This window comes from Myodes glareolus, chromosome 8, assembly GCF_982192425.1.
Source record: "Myodes glareolus chromosome 8, mMyoGla1.1, whole genome shotgun sequence".
Lineage (NCBI taxonomy): Eukaryota > Metazoa > Chordata > Mammalia > Rodentia > Cricetidae > Myodes > Myodes glareolus.
In genome coordinates, this window is record NC_142033.1 from 79,308,917 (window position 1) to 79,330,425 (window position 21,509).

The following is a 21,509-nucleotide window of genomic DNA, read 5'->3' on the forward strand; positions in this document are numbered from 1 at the left end:
GAAGCTTCTGGCCTAAGTGTAGAACTTTCCAGAGGCATAGTTCTCAGGGCAGAATGGAAACTTCTTGTTGGCGAGTATTTGCTACAGGCATTCACAGATCTCCATTTCTGAACCACGGGGTGGTTATTTTTTAAGGGGTAAGTGGTATCACAATGCAGTGTCCTCTCTGTAACACAGCATTGGTGGGGAAGTAGAGTCCCAGGTGCATCACTAGTGAAAGAAAGTCAATCAGGGGTTCCCAGAGGACATAGCTAATGTCAGTTGGTACCCAGTTGGTAGAGGAAGTGGCATGAGCAGCCTGGGGCTAAATGTCTCACCCCACCCCCAAATCCATGCCCCAGACAGCCTTACATCATCGAGAACCTCAGCGGTGGCCTGATCCTGCACAGCCTCTTGGTGGGCAGGCCAGCTGTGATTGTGTATGCCGTCCTTCATGTCTCTAAGTAATGCCTTCAGAACATCTATTTGTTCCGTTAAAATCAGGATTTCACGAAAATTGTTCTCCAAAGTCTGACTTTCCTTCCTGGATGCAGAAAAACCACAAGGTGAGAGCGGGAAAACAGTGAAGCTCCCGCCCACAGCTTCAGGGCCAACAACGGGCAAAGGAGTCAACGTAAGGGGAGGAAGAAGGATTCTACAAGGAGGCGAAGGCTGGGAGGTGCCTTTGCTCATGACATTTCAGTGTGTGTGAAAAGCAAGGTGGCCTCTCAGAAGACCAGAGTCAGAGGGCATCCTTGCGTGGCTTTTTCTACATTGAACAGGCAGGAGGTAAGCAACCCCCGTTGTCCTCAGTCAAGTAACTTCATACAGGTGACTGCTAGGCCCCGATGTCACCCCTGTCAAGTTGGGGTGTCCTGCACTCCACGTGCAGTAGCTGGAAATCTTTTGAAGCTGTAGCCTGGAGATCACACAACGTCTACCATTTATATTCATTTCCCCATTCATTGATTCACTTTTATTTGAGACAGGCTTGCCAGCTGTAGCTTCAAAAGCAGGATCTTGCTGCTTCAGCCTTCTGAGTACGGGACTTATAGGACCATGCTAGGCTCAGCTGAAAATAGTATTTTAGACAAGTTTGCCTTTTTGTGGTAAGAAACAATGGCCAGTAAAAGTACCCTTGACTGGCATGACGTATAAGGTCTGATATAGGAAAATTATTTCAGTTTTATACATTTCCAAAAACAAAACCCCAGTATTTCCATGTTTGGAGTCACAGCAGAGACTGGCCCGTACAAAGCCCCACTCACTTTAATAGTTCTAGTTGCTCCTTAGGGATTCGAAGTCTAGCCTGAAACAAAGGAGAAAAACAATTCTTAACTTTGCCTCTTCACTCAGTTGTCTTTCTTCTGAAATCACACTCGCACCCTTGAAAAAACCACGGGACATAAGAGCACATTTCATGTATGTCTTCTTTGGCCTGCCATGTATTCCATCGTGACCGTGTTTGGGAAGGTGGCCTTACTCACACTCACACATCCAATAGAAAGGGACATTGAAAGTGAACTCCAGGACGGCAGCCTTGTTTGCTGGTTCTGGAGGTGAAGCACCACTGCCCACTTTGGATGCACATCTGTTTTCCTGAGGATGGCTTAGGGTCTGGACCAAGAATGTAAAGACCTCGAACTGTAGAGGCTATCCCAGGAAAAGTCTGTCTGTGGGGTTTCATGTGGCTGACCTTTCATCCAGGACCAAAGTTGGTGTGCTGGTTAGGTTTTGGACAACTTAAAACAAGTTGGGAAAGGGAAACCTCCACTGAGAAAATAGCTCAGTAAAATTGTCCTACAGGCAAGCAGTGGGTATTTTCTCGATTAATGATTGATGTGGACAGGTCTAGCCCACTGTGGATGGTGCCTACCCTGGACAGGAGGTTCTAGGCTGTTTAAGAAAGCAAACTGAGCAAGCCATGGGGAGCAAGCCAATAAGCAGCATTCCTCCATGACCTCTGCCTCAGTTTCTTCGGCCAGGTTTCTGTCCTGAGTTCCTGCCCTGATTCCCTCAATGATGAACTGTGATGTGGAAGTGCAGGCCAAATAAATCCTTTCTTCTCCTTGTTGTTTTTGGTCATGGTGTTAACCACAGCAATAGAAAGCATACTAGGCGGGGGTGGTGGTGATGGTGCACAGCTTTAATCCCAGCACACAGGAGGCATAGGCAGGCGGATCTCTGAGTACAAGGACAGCCTGGTTTACAGAGAGAGTTCCAGGACAGCCGAGCCTATACAGAGAAATCAGATTTTCACAAAACAAAATAAAAAAAACAACAAGGAGGAAGAAGAAAGAAAGATGGGGGGAGGGAGGGAGGGATAGAGGGAAGGACGGAGGGAGGGAGAAAAGGAGGGAGGGAAGGAAGGAGAAAAGAGGCAAACTGGAGGAGTCAAGAAAGTTAGGAGATGGTAATGGAGTATAGAGTGGATAGGAAGATCTCATTGAGATCTCAGGAGCTTCTAGGCAAAGAAGAGCACTGTCCTGGCTGGGGAGGGAGGAAGGCTAGTCATATGGTATCATTTGTCTTCCTCCTTCTCCTGGAGCTTCCGCTAGGGAGTTTGCAGGGGTCAAAAGATATGGAGAGTTGGGGAGATTTCTGAGCCATAAAACCGCTTAGAAGAACCCCCACTTGCTCAAAGGTTGCTATTGGCTGTTCTCCCAAAACCAAGAAAATATAATCAAGTTGGACTCTGCTTGTAGCCTACTCAGTTCTAAATGAGTGACATGCAACAAGAATTTAATGAAACATCACCTGGTAATTATAGAGCCGGGAGCCATATTCTTCAATTAGTCTAGATATCTGTCTGGGTTTTTGAGAAAACTTGTTTTCTTTAAACCGTGGATGATTTTGAAGTCCTTCAAAGAAAAGGCAAACTCTTCATTAAAGAACTTATCTAGAAACACTTATAAAACACCTTACATGTATTAATAAACATTTCTGTGAGCGGGAAGGAGAGAGTGGTCTTAGAAATTCGGAATGTAAAGTCTAGGGATGCGGCTCGGCATCGGCAGGAGAGCGCTGGTCTTACATGGGTGGACCACAGCACTACAGAGAAAGAGGAAGCTGAAGCAATGGATCTGTGGACAGAGTGCATGCTGCACAAGCATGAGGACCTGGGTTTGGATCCCTGGCAGCTGATGTGGTCATGCGTGCTCATAATCCCTAGCCTGCAGAGGTGCTACTATCAGAGACAGCTGAGCATCTGGAATTCTAGGTTCAGTGAGAAATCTTGTCACAAAAATTAAGGTGGATCAACATAGAGGAAAACACCTGACACCAACCTTTGGCTTTTGCACAGTCACACAGGGGCATGTGCACCTGCGCACACATGCACATATATGTATACATCAAACAGCACACCTGCGTACATACACACACAAGGTTGGGAAGGACAAGGAAACTAGAACAGATTCTTGGGTGCCCTCACAAAACTTATCATAGCAGAGAGAGAGAGAGAGAGGAGCAACTGTTCTGGAATCTGAGACTGGTCGCCACTAGGTCTGAGAAGCAAAACAACATCCGTTTACTTGAAGGAATCCTACAGCTTGATTGGAAAGATAAAAGAGGGTGAGCAGAGCCAGGGAGGCCTGAGGGACTTCACTGGGATGCACACTGTGCCAATTATACATTCTATTCAGAGAGAGGAAGAGGCCAAAGGAGAGAGAAGGAATACCCGACGGAACGACGCTCAACAGTTTTCAAAGAGATGAAAACAAATCTGTTCATCCAAGAAACCCAACAGATGCCAAGTAGAACAGACTTCAAGATTCCCCACAACAAAGCACACAGTCAAACTGTCCAAAGACAAAGGCACAGAGAACTTGGAAACAGCAAGAAAGGAATGCTTTGCCGTGGATAGAATTCTTGGCGGGATTATCATTTGATTTCTCATTAGAAACTATACATGCCACAAATCTATAGTGGGATGATGTGTTTAAAGTGCGTACAGGACAGTCAGTGTATTTATGGTGCTGGCGACATTTGTATTCAGCAAAACTAGAACTCTTAGCAAATAAAGAGGGAGAGGGGAGGGGGAGGAGTGCTCAAACAAACCCTGGGGATCTCTTGCTGTCTTTTGGGTCAAGTGAAAGGACGTCCCATGGACCCAGTGCTATACGAAGATGCTACTGAACTGACTAACAGCTAATACAAGCCAGCATTATAATAACAGCGAACAGCTGTATAATTACTGGCTAACAGTTAATAAAAGCCAGCATTATAAGAACATGGGTCTGTGTGTTAGTTCCTTTTCTCACCACTGAGGCAGAATATCCAACAGCAGTAACTTACAGGAGGAGACATTTATTTCGGCTCAGTTTTAGATGCTAATGGTCTACCACAGTGAGGACGGTGTGATCACTACCGGGACACCACACATGAGGCTAGGAGCTTGTGGCATGACTTGCTCCCATCCTGGTAGATCAGCGAGAAGAAATCTTGCACCCAAAGCAGGACCAAGTGATAAGCCTCAGGCCTACCCCCGGAACTCTATATCTGCTAGCTCCATATGTCAAAGGTTTAATAACAGCCCTGCCTGCTGGAGACTAAGTATTCAAACACGAGCCTGTGAGAAACATTTTATATTCAAACTATAATAGATGGCAACTCAGGTTTAATTTCTCAAATGATTTAAAAGACAAACAAATGAAACATAATGATAAATCCATGTTAATGGGCACCTGAGTATGTGCATGATTTACAAGCTCATTTGCTATCAAATCATTTTGTTGTTAGTTCTGACTGCTGTCATTCCCATGGTAACCACTAAGACAATATTTAACCTGTGTGAGAAGAGTCTCAAAAAAGTACATTACAACCAATTCAACACAAACGGGGTCACAACAGAAGAAATTAGAAGCAACCAAAAAATATAAGACGTAGGGGAAAAAAAACCAGGAAAATGGCTAAAGAAAATCTTTTCTTGTCGGTGATTAATTTAAATGTAAATGGTTAGACTCTCCAAGTCAAAAGTGGTGGCACCTGCAAGCAATCCTAACACTTTGGAGACTGAGGCAGGAGGATCAAGAATTCCAAGTCAAGGCCTAGAGCAATGATTCAGGAGTCAAGAGTTCTTGCTGCTTTTCCAGAGAATCCGGGTTTGACTCCCAGCATGCACATGGCTGATTACAACCGTCTCCCACTCCAGCTGATAGAAAGACCTCTTCTTGACTCCATGGGCCCAGAGGTGTATCTCAGTGGTAGATGCTTGCTTAACATGTGTATGGCTCTGGGTTTGATCCCCAGAACTGGAAAGCAACAACAACAACAGTAACAACAACACACACACAATGCTAAAAGCAATGAAAGAACTATGTGAATAGAAAGACAATCCATAAATCTATGTTCAGTAATTTGACCATTTATTGCTATTAAATTGGCAATATTTCCCAAATCTATTTACAGATTTGAAACAATCCCTGCCACCGGCACAATAGGCTTCTGGGCCAATGGGAAAGACTTAGACATGCATCCATGGTCAACTGAACTTTTGTCAGGATGCCAAGACTATTAAGAATATCCTATGGGAGAATTATCTCTTCAGCAAATGGTGCTGAGCCAACTAGATAGATACTCAGGTGCAAGAAAATGAATTTGGAATTGTACTCTGCACCACGTGACCATAAATGGGCCAACAACATGAATGTAATTGCTAAAAGAATCCACGCAGAAGAAAACAGCAAATCTTCACTGTTGGAATTTTGCAATGGATTTCTTGATAAAAAGCCATCAAAATTATAAACATTTATGAACCAAAAGATAAAGTAAAAAAATGAAAAAACATTGTGCACAATGAAAGAAAGCACTTTAAAGTCAAACATCTGAGATGGAAAAATACAGTAAGAAATGGACAAAAGACAGAGAAGTCTCCAGATAATGCCTGCTCACTGTCTATAAACTCATGAAAATTAATATCTATGAAAATGCATATCAATGCCACATTGACCACTTTATAGCTACCAACATGACTCTAATTAAACAGGAAAATGGCAAGGAAGATTTACATAGCATAGAGAAAGGTAGAACCCCCACATTGCTGGTAGGAATGGGCAGTGAGGTACCCAGCATGAAAGATTATCACGATTTCTTTCCTGGCATCTCCACTACTAGCTGTTTGCTTTAAAAGAATCTGAAATAAACGTCCAAACAAACACACGTGCACATGTTCATAGCTGTACTATCCCTAAGACCCAAAAGACATAAATAGGCCAAATATCCATCAATGGGCAAATGGATTTAAAAATGTGGTATATATGCCCACAATGCAATATTGTTGAGCCACAGAAATGTACAAAGTAGTGATACACTCTACAACAAGGATGGCCCTTCAAACAGGATTAATGAAAGCAAACATACAAGAAAATTGCCATTTTTTTTCATCTATTTGAGCTAAGAGGCAGGATGCAGACATTTGGAGGAGAGAAAGAACAGGAAGCTACCGGCTTGGTATAAAAAGGGTTTCCTTTAGGAACCTGATTACATGAGTACTTTGATTGAGGAAGGGCTTGCCCAACCCACTCCACCCAATAGTACTGAATTACCACTTCAACTCAGTAGAGAACAAAAACAACAGTGGTCAGTTTAATTCTCCTGAGATTTGTGGGCAAAGGTGTTTACATTTGAGCCAGCACATGTGTTGGTAAGTTGGCCGGCTAAAAGTTGGAACTACAAAGGAGCAGTTTATAGCCTTTACAAAGACTTCAATGTGTATCTTAAAAGATTGTCATAATTATATAAGTATACCCCAAAGGCTAATGTGTCAAAGGCTTGGTCTTCAACTTGGTAGTACTAGAAGGTTGAAGAGGTGTGACTCCATAGGTGGTTAGGTCATTGGAAGCATATTCTTGAGGGGAATGTTGAGATCATGCAATTTTGATCTGCCAGGCAAGATATGTCTACTGGAGCAACAGTGGCATGACAGCTATGGAGTAACTAGCCACTTTCTCGCAGGACTGGAGGCCTGCTCCATAGAAGGGAATTTCACACCCTTTATACATCTATCTTGATCAAAAGCCCATGACTGGGGAGATCATGGGCTCTAGGTAGAAGGTGTTATTGCCATCTTACCAAATAGTCATGCTGTCCAAATGCCTCCTAAATGTTTTTTATGCTTACACCCAAAGACCTGGGCTGCTCTCAACCGTGGTCAGAGAAGTTTCGATGTGTAGTTAAGAGCCATCAATGGAGAGATGGTTAACTGATCAAAGAACTGAGCCCTAAATGTCATATCTGTGTAACTCTTACTGCCACAAAGACTCAGGGAAAGTCGAAGAAGAGAAGGTAGAAAGAATGTAAGAGCTGGAGGATGGGAAGGATGGAGAGGAGTGCTGTGACACGCTGGCTTCCAGACATGACATGACAATGCAGCCATTAACCCACAGCAGTTGTGACTACCTGTACAAGACCTACACAAGATCAAGCCAACCAAACTCTGGCATAGATGGGGTACAGGCTCCACCCCTTCCTGAGTTGCTACTGGTTGCTGGAGGAGGGAAATTCATTCTGTTTTGAGGAAGTAGGACTGGTTATGATTTCCCATAACCCTGAAGTAGGATGGGCCCACAGCTATTTGCATATGGGCAGCACTGACTGGACTTAGTGGTTTTCAAAAACCAAGTTGGGGATGAGGCATGAGAGAGCTAGAGAGGGGACATGGGAGAAAGATATGGTCATATTTCACTATATATTTATAAAATTCTCAGAAGTAATTAAATTTTAAGATATGTAGAACTGTAACATGATGGCCTGCTTGTTGGGGTTTCTGTTCTGCCCAGTTCCCACAGCTGGTAAGCCCCAAAGAAAATCACACAGAGGTCTATATAAGTTATAAACTGATTGGCCCATTAGCTCAGGCTTCATATTAGCTCTTATAACTTATATTAGCCCATTATTCTAGTATACGTTAGTCGCATGACTCAGTACCTTTTTCAGCGGAGAAGGTCACATCTTACTTCTTCAGTGTCTGGACAGGACTGGGGAGGAATAGGCTTCCTCCTTCCCAGAATTCTCCTGTTCTCATTGACCCACCTCTACTTTCTGTCTGGTTGTCCCACCTATACTTACTGCCTGATTACTGGCCAATCATCATTTATTTAAAACATAACAGACAGAATATAGAGGCTTTCTGGGCCATCCTACCAATGCAAACTATGACTCTTTGAGGCAGGAGGTCTGGCTACAGAGAGAGCATTTGAATATTGTTTGTGGACACACTGTTGGAGCCTGCTTGCTGGCAAGGACCTTGAAATGCCAAAGAGTTGTGGCAATAAACATGACTCTTGCCAGTACCTCTGCCATGAGCCTGAAATCTCAGAAAGCTGAGAAATGGGCTGGATCCAGCTGTCAAAGCCATGGCTTTAATCCTACCCATATTGCTTAGCAAATTAAAGACTCATGTGGTCAGAAAGAGAAAGAGATACAGTAAAGAGAGTCAAAGATGAAGAAAACCTCTAAATGCTTTGCAGTGTGTTAAAAACATATGCAGGCTAAAGGTTAAAGTCCTTAAAATAAAAAAGAGAGTAGTTGGGTGTGGTGATATACACCTTTAATCCCAACACTTGAGAGACAAAGACAGGCAGACCTCTGTGAGTTCAAGGTGTGGTGGCACACACCTTTAATCCCAACACTTGGTAGACAGAGACAGGAAGACCTCTGTGAGTTCAAAGTGTGGTGGCACACATCTTTAATCCCAAAGCTTGGGAAGCAGAGGCAGATGGATCTCTGAGTTCAAAGACAGCCTGTTCTACAGAGGGAGATCCAGGACAGCCAAAGATATACAGAGAACCTGTCTCAAAAAGTAAAAGTAAAAATAAAAGAAATAGAGGTTAAAGTAAAGCAACATCTTGATGGAAAATACACAGATAATCTGGATACTGTATATTATTATGCTCTCTTTGAATTGTTTGAATGGTGAGGAAGGAGCAACAGCTGCTAAAAGATATTTGTTTATAAATGCTGCTAATTAATCCAAGATAGATATTTTGAAAATAACTTGACTTCAAAATTGAAGTTAAAAGGTATGTTACTCTGGAAAAGAGATTTTGCCTTTGTTTCCACAGGAAATGAGAGGCTGTGGATTCATTCTGAGTTAAGGAAAACCATGTTTGATCACTTGAGAAATCTCCGATAGGAACAGATGGCCTGGATGTCTGAGTTCTACATCTAGAACAGATTCTAGACTGCTGCCTGAGATGATCAAGACTCATATGGTATTCCAGTTAGGACTAGATTATAATTCTAAATTTTCTTTAGGTCCCCATAAAATTATCAGTGCCCCCAACCAGAAGGAAGTAGCCTGAAATACCACACCACATTCCCAAAAGATGGACTATGGATATTTTCCTTTTTTTTGTTTTGTTTTTTTATCGGACATGGCAGGAGAATTGTCTATATTCTGTCAATTATGTTTTAAATAAACACTGATTGGCCAGTATCCAGGCAGGAAGTATAGGCAAGACAACCAGACAGGAAGTAGAGGCGGGTCAATGAGAACAGGAGAATTCTGGGAAGGAGGAAGCCCATTCCTCTGCAGTCCTGCCCAGAAGAAAGATGTGTGACCTGCCCTGCCAAAAACGGTACTGAGCCATGTGGCTAACATAGATAAGAATAATGGGTTAATGTAAGTTATAAGAGTTAATAAGAAGCCTGAGCTATTGTGTCAATCAGTTTATCATTAATATAGACCTCTGTGTAATTTCTTTGGGGGCTTATCGGCTGCGGGAACTGGGCAGGACAGAAACCCCAACAAGCAGGCCCTCAAGTTATATAGAACAAAAATATTGTATGCATTTATTAAAATACTATGATGAAACATATTATCATATATAACTAATATGTAGGTTAAAGTTTTTAAAAATTAAAAAAAAATCTCTAAGCTCAGTCATTCAAATTTAGAACAGGTAAAATATCAGATGTTTCTTTTGGAAGCATATTGGGAATTTTTTTCCTTTTTGCTCCATCCATCTACCTATCGATCTATCATCTATCATTCATCTATCCACCATTATATCACCTGTCATTTATCTATATGAGCTTGCAGAAGACAACTGAATGGAGTCCATTTTTTCCTTCCACTGTATGAGTTCAGAGATCAAACTCAGATCATCAGGCTTGGCAGCAGGGACCTTTACCACCTGAGTCAACTCACTGGCCCCATCTTAGGGATCCTCAGCTCCCATGCAATTTTTGTGCTCTTTTGCATATGTATATAATATGACCTCTGGTTTTGTGGTATGCACATGTGTGTCTCTGAATCTATATGTTCTCATGTTTTTCTTTGTCTCTTTTCTTCAATTTGTTTTATGTTATTCTGTTTTGTTTTGTTTTATTTTATTTTATTGTCATTCTTTCCATGCCTGTTTCCTTCTAGAGAAAGATAGAGCATGGATTCTGCAGGGAGGGGAAGGAGCGAGGGTCCCAGAGTAGTTGGGGGAGGGGAAACCATAATCGGAATATAGCATATACAAAAATCTATTTTAAATAAAAATAGAAAGATAAACTCTAATCCTTACACGGAAATAATTTTAAATTATTTTAAAATTAATTTTAAATAAATTAAACTAAATAAATTTTTAATTATTACAAATTTTCTAAGAAACTTATATTATTTTTAGCATGGGGCACGGAAGGGGAAACAAAGCTGGAGGAATCTGCAGGTGACCTCCAATGTGCCAAACACGAGCCGCCCCACCGAGCCCTCTGTTACCACACACTTTGTGAATCAGTTTAAGGATTATCACCTCTAAGACTTACCAACAAAAAGAAAAGTTGATGTGAACATTGTACTTAGGATAATCTTCCATGACAGAGTTAACCTACAAAGAACGAAGAACTTTAAGAATTTAGCAATGTCAGCCATTGCTATTAACTTTTAACTTGGACTTCACACTAGTCAGAACACCCGGGTCAACAAGCTTAGTTTGTCTCACTCCTGGTTCCTCTAGATGAATTCTGTGAGCTATTTAATTTCTGTGACCTTTGAAACCATAGTTTCAGCTTTCTTGGCTTTTGAATTGTGAGAAAAGTCAATGCCATTTTTTAGTTTCCCAGCCTCTGGCTTTTTACTGTGGCCCAAGAGATAAGTCTACCTGATCCATGAACAAGCCCTCTGTGTTTACAGCGTCCACTCCGAAAGTGTCTCTTCTGAGCTCTGTCCCTGCTCAGCTGTCCTGTCTGGTTTTGTATTTCTGTGACTGGACATGTGTGGGCAGCTCCATCTCTCTGCCCTTTCTTAGCCCTGGGTCTTGAACTGTCCCACTGTGGTGTGCAGTGGAAACTCACCATTCCTACGAGTGGCGAGTACCTCATCACCGAGTTATACCCCCATTTCCAAATTCAACCTTTTAAAAATAAAATCCTTCAAGGAAAAAAGAATGCTAAAGCCATTTGAGCTTGAATCTGGAAGTGCCTGGACAAAGTATTCCAGCTTGGCAGGCTGAAAATTGGTCCTTCTTAGTTAGAAAAACCAGACAATGATAGATCATTCGTAACTGGTAGTTGGCAGGTAGATGCAGCAGGAGAACCCTGCGTCAGAACTTACAAAAGACCAGGGACACCTGTCCCCATATGTCACGTCACTCCACAAAGTGGCTCTCAGCCTCTCATCTGCTAGCTCTCAACCAGACCCCATCAACTGAAAGGCAGGGCTGTGAAGAAGGGCAGAGAGGGTGACCTCATCTGGAAATGATGCAGTCTTTATGTTGACACCCTCGTCTCTTTAAAACGTACTCCTTCTATGTTAGGTTCTGCTGCCGATAAACAGACTACTTACATTACAAGGCAGTTGACCAAAGGGTGTATTCGGTGAGTCTCACCAATCCTCCTTGCAGCTGTGATGACAACTGGGCTCTGTGAACCACAGCTCACAAAGAGAAACTTCAATTGCCTGGATACGGAACCTAAGCAGCTTGACTCCCCCTCTTCCATCACACTGAGCTCCAGCCAGGGCTAACTTAGTGCTAGGAGTTACCAGGAGACCACTCTCCTAGGTAGAGTTTTTTGGCACCATGCGGCGGCAGAAGTTTTACTCTTTAGAGCATGTTGTGTGGGAGTTAATTAAATTTCTTCGGTAGGCTGAATCACGTGAAAACTACCCAACTACCCTATTTTCTAAAACTTAGGGTTTTGTTCCTAACTGGAAAGCTTGGCTGCCAGGTTGTGCCTTGTGAGATTCTATCCCTTTACTAGCCTGTGCGATTCTGCCACTGAAGGCAAGCACGTGTCATTACTGCGATTCTCAAGGTTGCTCTTCTTGACAAGGCCACTGTGAAACAGTCCTTTCTCTCTTATGGCCAGCAGTGCTTGGTGCAGGTGATCTCTCACAGTTATTAATGGTGGCTATCATGGGGTTTCAGCCCCACCCCCATCGTAGGCGGTGGGCAATATATTTGGCTCACCCACTAGACAGGGCTCTCTCTCCTTATGGGAAATTTCTTGCCAGAGGAAGCACAGATATTAGCACAGGATGTGCACCAGTCCCCAGGCTGTTCGTTCCCAGCCACGGGTGCAGTAAACGTCTCTCTGGCCTAGCGTGCAAAGCCCAGCACCGAGGTCGGTATATCCCGGATCCTCGACAAGGCCCTGTGACCACAAACCGTGTCATCTGTTTGATTTGTTACCACTGCCAAGGTTCACTCTTCCAAAAAGCATAACTCCTCTGTCTTAATCCTTTTCCCTGGCCCACTGTTAATACTCAACATCAAATGGCTGGTGTGCCATAGGAAGTACTATGGTTGCAAGCTTTAGGGGAACACAGAAATAACACCCGTGTTATTTCACAGATAGACAGGTCACAGACGTACAGCATACACAGTTAAGCGCAGTACGGGTTGCTGGTGGGTGTCTATAATTCCAGCACTTAGGGCAGGAGGACTGCCGTAACTCGGAGGCCAGACCGAGCTATGGTATGAAGGCACCTCCAAAACCAGAAAAGACAGGTGTAGGAAATCATTCTGCAAAGTGACATGTACAGGTTCATGTCCGGGGTTCTTGCTCTGACAGCAGGACATTGACACTCAGAATGCTGCTGGGGTCTTAAAAAAAAAGAAAGGATAACTCTCAGACACTTAAGGAAATCATCCTTAGTCAGCAGAGAAATGCAAATCAAAACAACTCTGAGATTCCATCTTACACCTGTAAGAATGGCAAAGATCAAAAACACTGATGACAACTTATGCTGGAGAGGTTGTGGGGTAAGAGGTTGTGGGGTAACTTCTGCATTGCTGGTGGGAATGCAAGCTGGTACAACTCCTTTGGATGTCAGTGTGGCGATTTCTAGAAAATTAGGAAACAACCATCCTCAAGACCCAGTAATACCACTTTTGGGTATATATCCAGAGGATGCTCAATCGTGCCACAAGGACATGTGCTCAAGTATGTTCATAGCAGCATTGTTTGTCATAGCCAGAACCTGGAAACAACATAAATGCCCTTTGACTAAAGAATGGATAAGGAAAATGTGGTACATTTACACAATGGAGTACTACACAGCAGAAAAAAATAATGACAGCTTGAATTTTGCAGGAAAATGACTGGAGCTAGAAAACATTATTCTGAGTGAGGTAATACTCAAAATACAGACACAGAAACACAATTATCACATGTACTCACTCATAGGTAGTTTTCCACAATCTCAGAGAACCTAGACAACAATGAGGACACTAAGAGAGACTTACATAGATCTAATCTACATGGGAAGTAGAAAAAGACAAGATCTCCTGAGTAAATTGGAAGCATGGGGACCTTGGGGGAAGGTTAAAGGAGAGGGGAGAGGCAGGAAGGGGAGCAGAGAAAAATGTAGAACTCAATAAAAATCAATAAAAAGTAAAACATGACATTATTAAAATAATTAAAAATATGTAAAAAGGAATAAAATGGGAAGTAAATTTTCTTCTCCTTCAGGTCCTCTCACTTCCCCTTAAAGTCATTTCTATTTATCATTTTTTTTAAATTGAAGAAAAAAATCTAGAAAACATTTACTAGAACTGCCAAAAAATTAAAACAAACAAAATAAAACAGGAAAAGGAAGTCATGCATATTGTATTCCAACTAGAGAAGAAAAGAAACAAAACAAAACAGAGAAATTTTGTCAGATTTCTGTAGAAGAATAGAACCAATAGTGTGCTGAGGGAGTGTGGGCATGGTTCTGTGTGTGTACGTATGCATCTATACAGATGGTAATCAAGAGTCATTAGATCAGCTTGCATAGTTGGAGGCTGGACAGTCCAACACTGTTGAAGAGCCATAGTGATAGGCCATAATGCTGAAGAGCCAGAGAACCCAGTAGCTGCTCACTGTGAGAACCCTGGACTCATTCAATGATGAAAGCCTGGAAGCATCCCTGGAATCCCCTAGTATAAACGCATATGGGAAGGCTGAAGAAGCTGTTTCTTTCTTTTTTAAAAAAATAGATGAATAAACATTTATTAGTCAAAAAAAAAAAAAAAGAACAATGCTGAAAGGGCTGCCCATCCTTCCTCTGCTTTCGTCATTCATGCATTTCCTTCCACAAGTCGCGAAGAGCTTCTAGCACGGTGAGCACTGTTTTCCTATCCCTATTTTACGGAAAGCCGCAAGCCATGCGTATGGTTTTGGATGCCTGTCTTCTTCACAGATACGCCTTGTCCAGCAGCCAAACTGGGAGGGAGCACCTTTTGAAAAGTCCAGTGACTCACTATGGTGTCATTCTTTGCAATACCTCACAATGGCCAGCAGGTCCTCACCACACCCATGCAGGGATTGTGTGCTCATAAGCCTCGCTGACAGTCTCTGTTTCTCATGCCTTGCTGTATCAGACGTCAGACCTAATGAACAATGGAAAGATCTTCTATGCATCTATTGCTTTGCTCCAAAGACTCTGGCTGCTTTGATATGTGGTGTGGGAGGTTCTTCTGTCTATGTGTTACTTTTATTGGTTAGTGAATAAAGAAACTGCTTTGGCCTGTTGAGAGGGCAGACCTTAGATAGGTGGGGAAAACTGGACTGAATGCTGGAAGAAGGAAGGCGGGGAGAGAGAGACTCCATGGAGCTGCTGCCGGAGATAGATGTGTTGAAACTTTGCTGGTAGGCCACGACCTCATGGTGACATACAGATTAATAGAAATTGGTTACATTAATATATAAGAGTCAGCCAATAAGAAGGTAGAGCTAATGTGTTAAGCAGTGATTTAATTAATACAGTTTCTGTGTGGTTATTTCAGGTCTAAGTTGCTGGGGAAACCAACAAACAGCCTCCCCTGCAACAGATATGTTTGTTTCAATACTCAAAGATATCAGAAACACAATGTAAGGCCCAACTCCCCCAGTCTCATTCCTCGCATTTTCCCCTGTAAATCACTAACTTAAAATTAATACTGTATTTCCATATAATTTTTAAAAATGTGTTTATAAATATATATGTATGTAATAAATGATGTCCTATGTTATGTTTCAATTTCATATGTCCTGAGCTATATTAACCTAGTTTGGTCATTCTACCTGCACATTATTATACAGCAATTCATCCACTCATTCTCCCACAGATGTGTGTGCTTACTTTATTTTCAGGGATAAAAAACCATGTTCACTGCCTGTTTCTGCATGCACACCAAAGTGCATTTTAGTCACAATCTAGAAACCAAATTGCTGCAAGGAAGGCAGGGTGACCTGGCTTCTTTGGATCATATAATTCTAGGGTGATCAATTACTTTACTTTCAACACCTAATAGACCCAGTCATATATTTTTTTTTTAAATTTGAAGTTTTTGGACCAGTGCCAGCAAGCTGACTCAAGAAAAATGTCTCCTGCTCGTATTCCCAATGCTTATAATTTTGGTGGACGTTATGGATAATGGTGCTTTCATGCATGCTTTAAGATTGGGGGGGCAGTTTTGAGGTACCAGCAGAACCCTGGACTGAAGAGGGACATTGTAAGATGGAAGACCCCTTCTGCCCAGTGACAGAATTACTTACCGTGGCCCCAGCTAAAGACCCAGACATTACTCTTCTCACTTTAGCCTTGATGGCACACATACTATCCTCAGTTCCACCTGGAAACACAAACGTCATCTGGGACCAAGTTAGAGCCCCTCCCCCAAATCACATAGCCTGGAAATAGTCCTGGTAGTCCTGGCCACACAGAGATTGTATGGGGAGGCACAGCCAACATCTTGGCCTGGGGCAAGCATGTCAATCATCCAACATCAGATCCTGAAGCATCTTTAAAACACAGCTAATGCTGTAGCTATGATCTGGGTTATCTATCCAGATACATGACAGGAGACATGCCCACCCATCCGCCAAGAGAAAGTCCCACTGATCTTTATCTTATGGAAGATCCTGACACATGTCTGTCATTCTACTTCAGTCTGTGAACTGAGCTACAAGAGCAACTGTTATGGCCACCAAGGAACCTATTAAGAAATGAGTCCATCTTACTCTTAGAGACAGGCCTGCTAGCGTTAGGCCTAGCTATTGGCTCTGTAGCAGCCCTCTGACTTGGTTCCCAGTCTTCTTCACTTGTGCCTAAGAGACAGCAGAGGCGGCCTCAGGGACCCTCTTAGTAAAACAGAGAAATCCACTGCAGACCGCATAGGACCTGTATCTTTTCATGTACTGAATAGTAGACCTGTGTCTGAAGATACCACTGTGGATCTTGAACTTGCTTCTCCACAGTGTCGACCCTGCTAATCAGTGTGCTGGAGGCATGCTAACGCAGTGCCTTAGTCTCTAGCTGCAGATTATACAGTGGAAGAGAGCAGCAGTCAAGTTGTTTGATGGAAACTTGCTCTAGACTCTTTTCTGTCAGCCTGAAGACACAACAGGATGAAGTCTTTGCCAGCTGAAATCAGTGTGTGAAGACTGGGGATGCCATCATTCCATCAGAGACACAGACTTTCATGTCTACAGGGGTGACAAAGAATTAGGCAAGCAGGATACCATCAGAAAAAAAAATAAGATTCAGGTGATGACCCCAAGGAAACTGAGATCTACTAACTACCTGCTTAAAAAAATAATGCAGAGTTTAGAGAAGTTGGGTGAAGGGCTAGAGAACACAGATAACGAGACAAAGTCGGAACAGTAACACCCAAGCAAAACAAAGTGTTAGATCAAATCGGCACAGTAGCCGGTTGTGGTGGCGCATGCCGGTAGGATTTGCTGAAAGAGGCAGAGGCAGGAGGATCGTGAGTTCAAGGCCAGCCTGGGCTACATAATTTAAAAAAAAAAATCGACACAGATCACTAGGGAAACAAGAAAGGTTAAAAACATGGCCTCTTCTCAATGGGGAAGATAAAAAATACCTGTTTTCTTGCCCAGAAAGCTGGAAGTAGGTATTGTTAATGACCTGGTGACCTTTTTGCTATCTGTGGCAGCAGATGTCACCTACCATTTGCTAAACAATTAAACCTCACCCCAAATCCCTCAGGATGCTGATCCCAGGTTCTTGCCTCTCTAGACCGTTACCCATCCTTAGGAGAGAGTTCACATGTGCTTCACAGCCTGCTGGCCTCTATGCTATCTTGATCAGAGACCACACTAGGCCTTTCAGCTGTAGAACCCACCCTCGCGGTCACGTGTCCATTGTAAAGGAGTTTCTATGCAGTCATAGCTTAAGCTTTACTGTGCACCTGGAATTGGAATGCTTGTTGCCTGGCAACCTCTTCCCAGATTGCACTGTGTTTGAAACACGCTGACAAGGAGCCGCCTGGCATTAAACGCCTCCTCCCACAGGCTGACCCAGGTTGATGAAGTCAATCTGAACTGGTTTTCACTCTCATCTCTTCTCGGATCACTGCAGGCATGGTCCCCCTCAACAGCCTAGAGGTGCTGCCACCAAATCATCAAAAGACAGAGAGCACTAAGAGAAATCTCTTGTCATGTAACATAGACCTTCAACAGGACCTGGAGCGGGGAGACGGCGAGCTCAGAATTCTGAAGGAAAAACAAAACTGTCACCCACTCAAGCATTCCTGGGGAAGCTGCCCTCCCCCAAGAATAAGCGAGGCAGGTTGGAGAGATGACTCAGCAGCCCACAACGCCTGCTGCTCTTGCAGAGGGCCTGGGTTCAGTTCCCAGCACTCACGTCCTGGCTAGAAACTGCCTGTAATTCCAGTTCCAGGGAAGAGAACACCTTCTTCTCACCCAATGGTTCTTAACCCTTGAGCTGCAAATCCTTCGGAGGTTGCATATCAGGTATCTTGTACATCAGATATTTATATTACAATTCATAACACTCACAAAATTACAGCTATGAAGTAGCTATGAAGTAAATTTATGGTTTTGGGGTCACCACAACATGAGGAAGTGTTTAAAAAGCATTCGGAAGGTTGAGAACCAGTGCTCTAGCCTCTCAGGGCTCCTTTGTCCACATGATTCACATACATATGTGTAGACAAAAGACTGAAACACATATGAAATTTTAAAAACCTTAACAAGAAATAGGAGAGATAAGCACACTGTCAGAAACAAAGCAGAGAGGGCCATGACTTGTAAGACATATCTTAAAAGGAACCCAGATGATTATTCAAGTTTAAATGGCTGGGAGGTAGGTACTAACATGCAGACGGGAAACTCTGTGGTAAACATTTGGAGGTGATCTCTGATCACGGTAACTCTGGAAGGATGGCAGACAGTCAAAGCAACTGGAGTCTGTAAAAAGATGTCAGGGAAAAGTGGAAGAGCACAGGGTTTTATGTAAGCTTCCCAGTTACCACACACAGAAGGAAAACTTGAATAAATAAATGATGGGAAGTACGTGACTGCTGCTAAGCATCCTGCCTGGAATCCCCTGAAAGGCTAGAAGGTAAGTGTTCCTTCGCCACCCCACACTAAAATGATCAATGAAAGGTTATGAACATGGTAATTAGTTTGGTTGGGGTAATCATTTTACAATGTACACACGTACTGAATGCCAAATTGTATAACACATATAAAATTTGTGTTAGTTATAGCTCAACAATGAAACATCAAAATATCCCATTTTTTTCTTGTGCAGAGGGCACAGAGAAAATGTTTACAGAATTGGGCTTCTCTTGATGTTAGCTATGGACACGATGCCCTTATTTTTCTTTTTTTCTTATTTATTTATTTATTTATTAAAAATTTCCACCTACTCCCCGCCTCCCTTTTCCCTCCCCCTCCTCACCTTTCCCTTTCTCTCTAGTCCTAAGAGTAGTCAGGGTTCCCTGCCCAGTGGGAAGTCCAAGGTCCTCCCACCTCCATCCAGGTCTATAAAGGTAAGCATCCAAACAAACCAGGCTCCCACAAAGTCAGTTCATGCAGTAGAACAAAACCCAGTGCCATTGTCCTTGGCTTCTCAATCAGCCCTCATTGACAGCCACATTCAGAGGGTCCAGTTTGATCACATGCTCCATCACTCCCAGTTCAGCTGGCCTTGGTGAGCTCCCATTAGATCAGTCCCACCGTCTCAGTGGGTGGACACACCCCTCATGGTCCTGACTTCCTTGCTCATGTTCTCCCTCCTTCTGCTCCTCATTTGGACCTTGGGAGCTCAGTTCAGTACTCTAATGTGGGTCTTTGTCTCTATCTCCATTCATCGCCAGATGAAGGTTCTACGGTGATATGCAAGATATTCATCAGTGTGGTGCCCTTGTTTTTCTGATAAGGTTGACAACCCAAACTACTATATGGCATAAACACATGTCAAAAAGAAGATTTTGACTTTCAGAGTAGTTCAACTGTCACCGAACAGAAAACAAGAAATTAAAGCATCTTGGTTTGTAAAATGTGCTATAATTTTACATTGCCTGATCAAAGGAGAGGTGGAGCCTACAGCAGGAACGAAGGGCAGGGAAGGGGCTCACACCTATGCCTGTGAGTGCCCTATTGGGAGTAGCTGGTAGCAAAGATGCAAAGAATTGGAAACATGGAAAGTCCGGCTGGTTTGAAGACACAGCTGCATTCAACGAGGGTGAACCAACGGAGACAGAAGGAAGGGCCAGAGGCTTTGGAACTTTGGAATTTGCACATACGATTTTTTTTCCTTTTCTCAAAATGCTTATAAGCAGGGAAATATCTACATATGTCTAGCAACAAGGTTAGATAAAAAGAGTATAATGTGAGATTGCGTGACAAGGGATAGCCCATGTTTCTGAAGGCAGAAGCCATTCTATGACAGAGACACATGTGAGGAAACTTAGGAAATAAAAACACTGAGGTGTCTCTCGGTGCAAACAGGCTAATAATTTTGTGTCAGTTTTCATTTGCATGTGCCTAGACTCTTACCGAAACCGCTCCTACAAATTCCTTCAGTTCAATAATAGAGCAAAGGTCAAAGCTGCCTTTTCAAGCATTAGCACCCTTCATCATCACTTAGCTCATGATTTTAACTTGGGAAAGTGCCAAGGTCTTCTATTAACCCGGTTGGGGACCAGAAAGGCATGCGTAAGTCACCCCCGTGCCAGCTACTATGATCAGCTGTTTTTAAAAATAACCTCTCTTGATCTTATGAGCCTCTGGTCAGGTGATTGTGTGACTTCCAGGAATGGAAGCACTCGTGTGTGGTGATAAGCTAAGTACCTATATACCGTGGGACAAAGACACTGCTCTTCAGTAGAGAGGTCTGGTACTATGTGACCGGGCAAGCTGAATATCTGAGATCTATCATGTCAGAGCTGGGTGGGGCACAGCCAGAGGCTAAATCTTCTCTCTCTCTCTCTCTTTCTCTCTCTCTCTCTCTCTCTCTCTCTCTCTCTCACACACACACACACACACACACCCCTACCTCCTCACCCAGTCGTACATTATCTGCCTTCTGCTAGATTTCTAGGCTTTACTTGTCTAACGAACACAGCACATCAATTAGATCAAATTGTCAAATACCCACTATTTCAGAAAAGATTGGTATTTGAATTTTAAAGAAAAATTTAGCAAGGAGGGAACCACGGCTACTGACAGCTCAGCTGTCAATAGAATTTCTTAGACAGTTCTCATAATTTATCCTTAACTTCTGCAGGAATTGGAAGTGAATAGCTATGTCGATTATTTGGTCCGAGAGGTGTGAAGCCTTCAGGATAAGCACGAGGCTAAAGTTTGTAGCTCGAAACTCTTTATAGTAGAAGCAGGGTTAAGAATGTTCTAAAAACTGATGTCTTGGCTTATGAAACAAATATTCCTCGCCAAGAAGACAAAGGGTATTTTGTGCAGTGATTTGAATATTGACCCAAGCTGCAGGCGTTTCTATTATCGGAGTGTCCCAAGTATTAGACAGTGTTTCTTGAATGTACTTAACTGACTCACATGCCAATTTCTAGAACTCAGTATGAAGCACAAGATGACCTTGAACTCTTCATCCTTCTGCCTCAACATCCCACCAAGGTGTTGGGATTATAAACCTTTGTCACTATGCCCTACCCAACTTTTTTCTTTTCCCTTTTTCTTCTTTCTTTCTTTTTCTTTCTTTTTCTTTTTCTTTTTCTTTTCCTTCTTCCTTCTTTCCTTCCTTCCAATCTTCCTCCCTTCCTCCCTTCCTCCCACCCTCCCACCCTCCCTTCCTCTCTCCATCCTTCCCTCCCTCCCTCCCTCCCACCCTC

At 43.0% G+C, this 21,509-nt stretch overlaps 1 protein-coding gene across 3 annotated transcripts in view; it reads right to left on the reverse strand.

Annotated features, from left to right (window-relative positions):
* Sun3 (Sad1 and UNC84 domain containing 3) overlaps positions 1-21,509 on the reverse strand; it is a 34,731-nt gene that overhangs the window by 12,527 nt on the left and 695 nt on the right. The window contains exons 1-5 of one of the 3 annotated variants that reach the window (XM_087909181.1): positions 11,522-11,655; positions 10,735-10,796; positions 2,737-2,840; positions 1,248-1,288; positions 352-523 (exon numbers count right to left, since the gene is read on the reverse strand). In XM_087909181.1, the coding sequence (XP_087765307.1) occupies positions 352-523; positions 1,248-1,288; positions 2,737-2,840; positions 10,735-10,796; positions 11,522-11,547 (405 nt within the window). In that variant the 5' untranslated portion in view covers positions 11,548-11,655. Of the gene's footprint in view, positions 1-351; positions 524-1,247; positions 1,289-2,736; positions 2,841-10,734; positions 10,797-11,521; positions 11,656-21,509 lie in introns of those variants that run through there. The other 2 variants (XM_048450114.3, XM_085692191.2) reach the window with 2 other exon arrangements.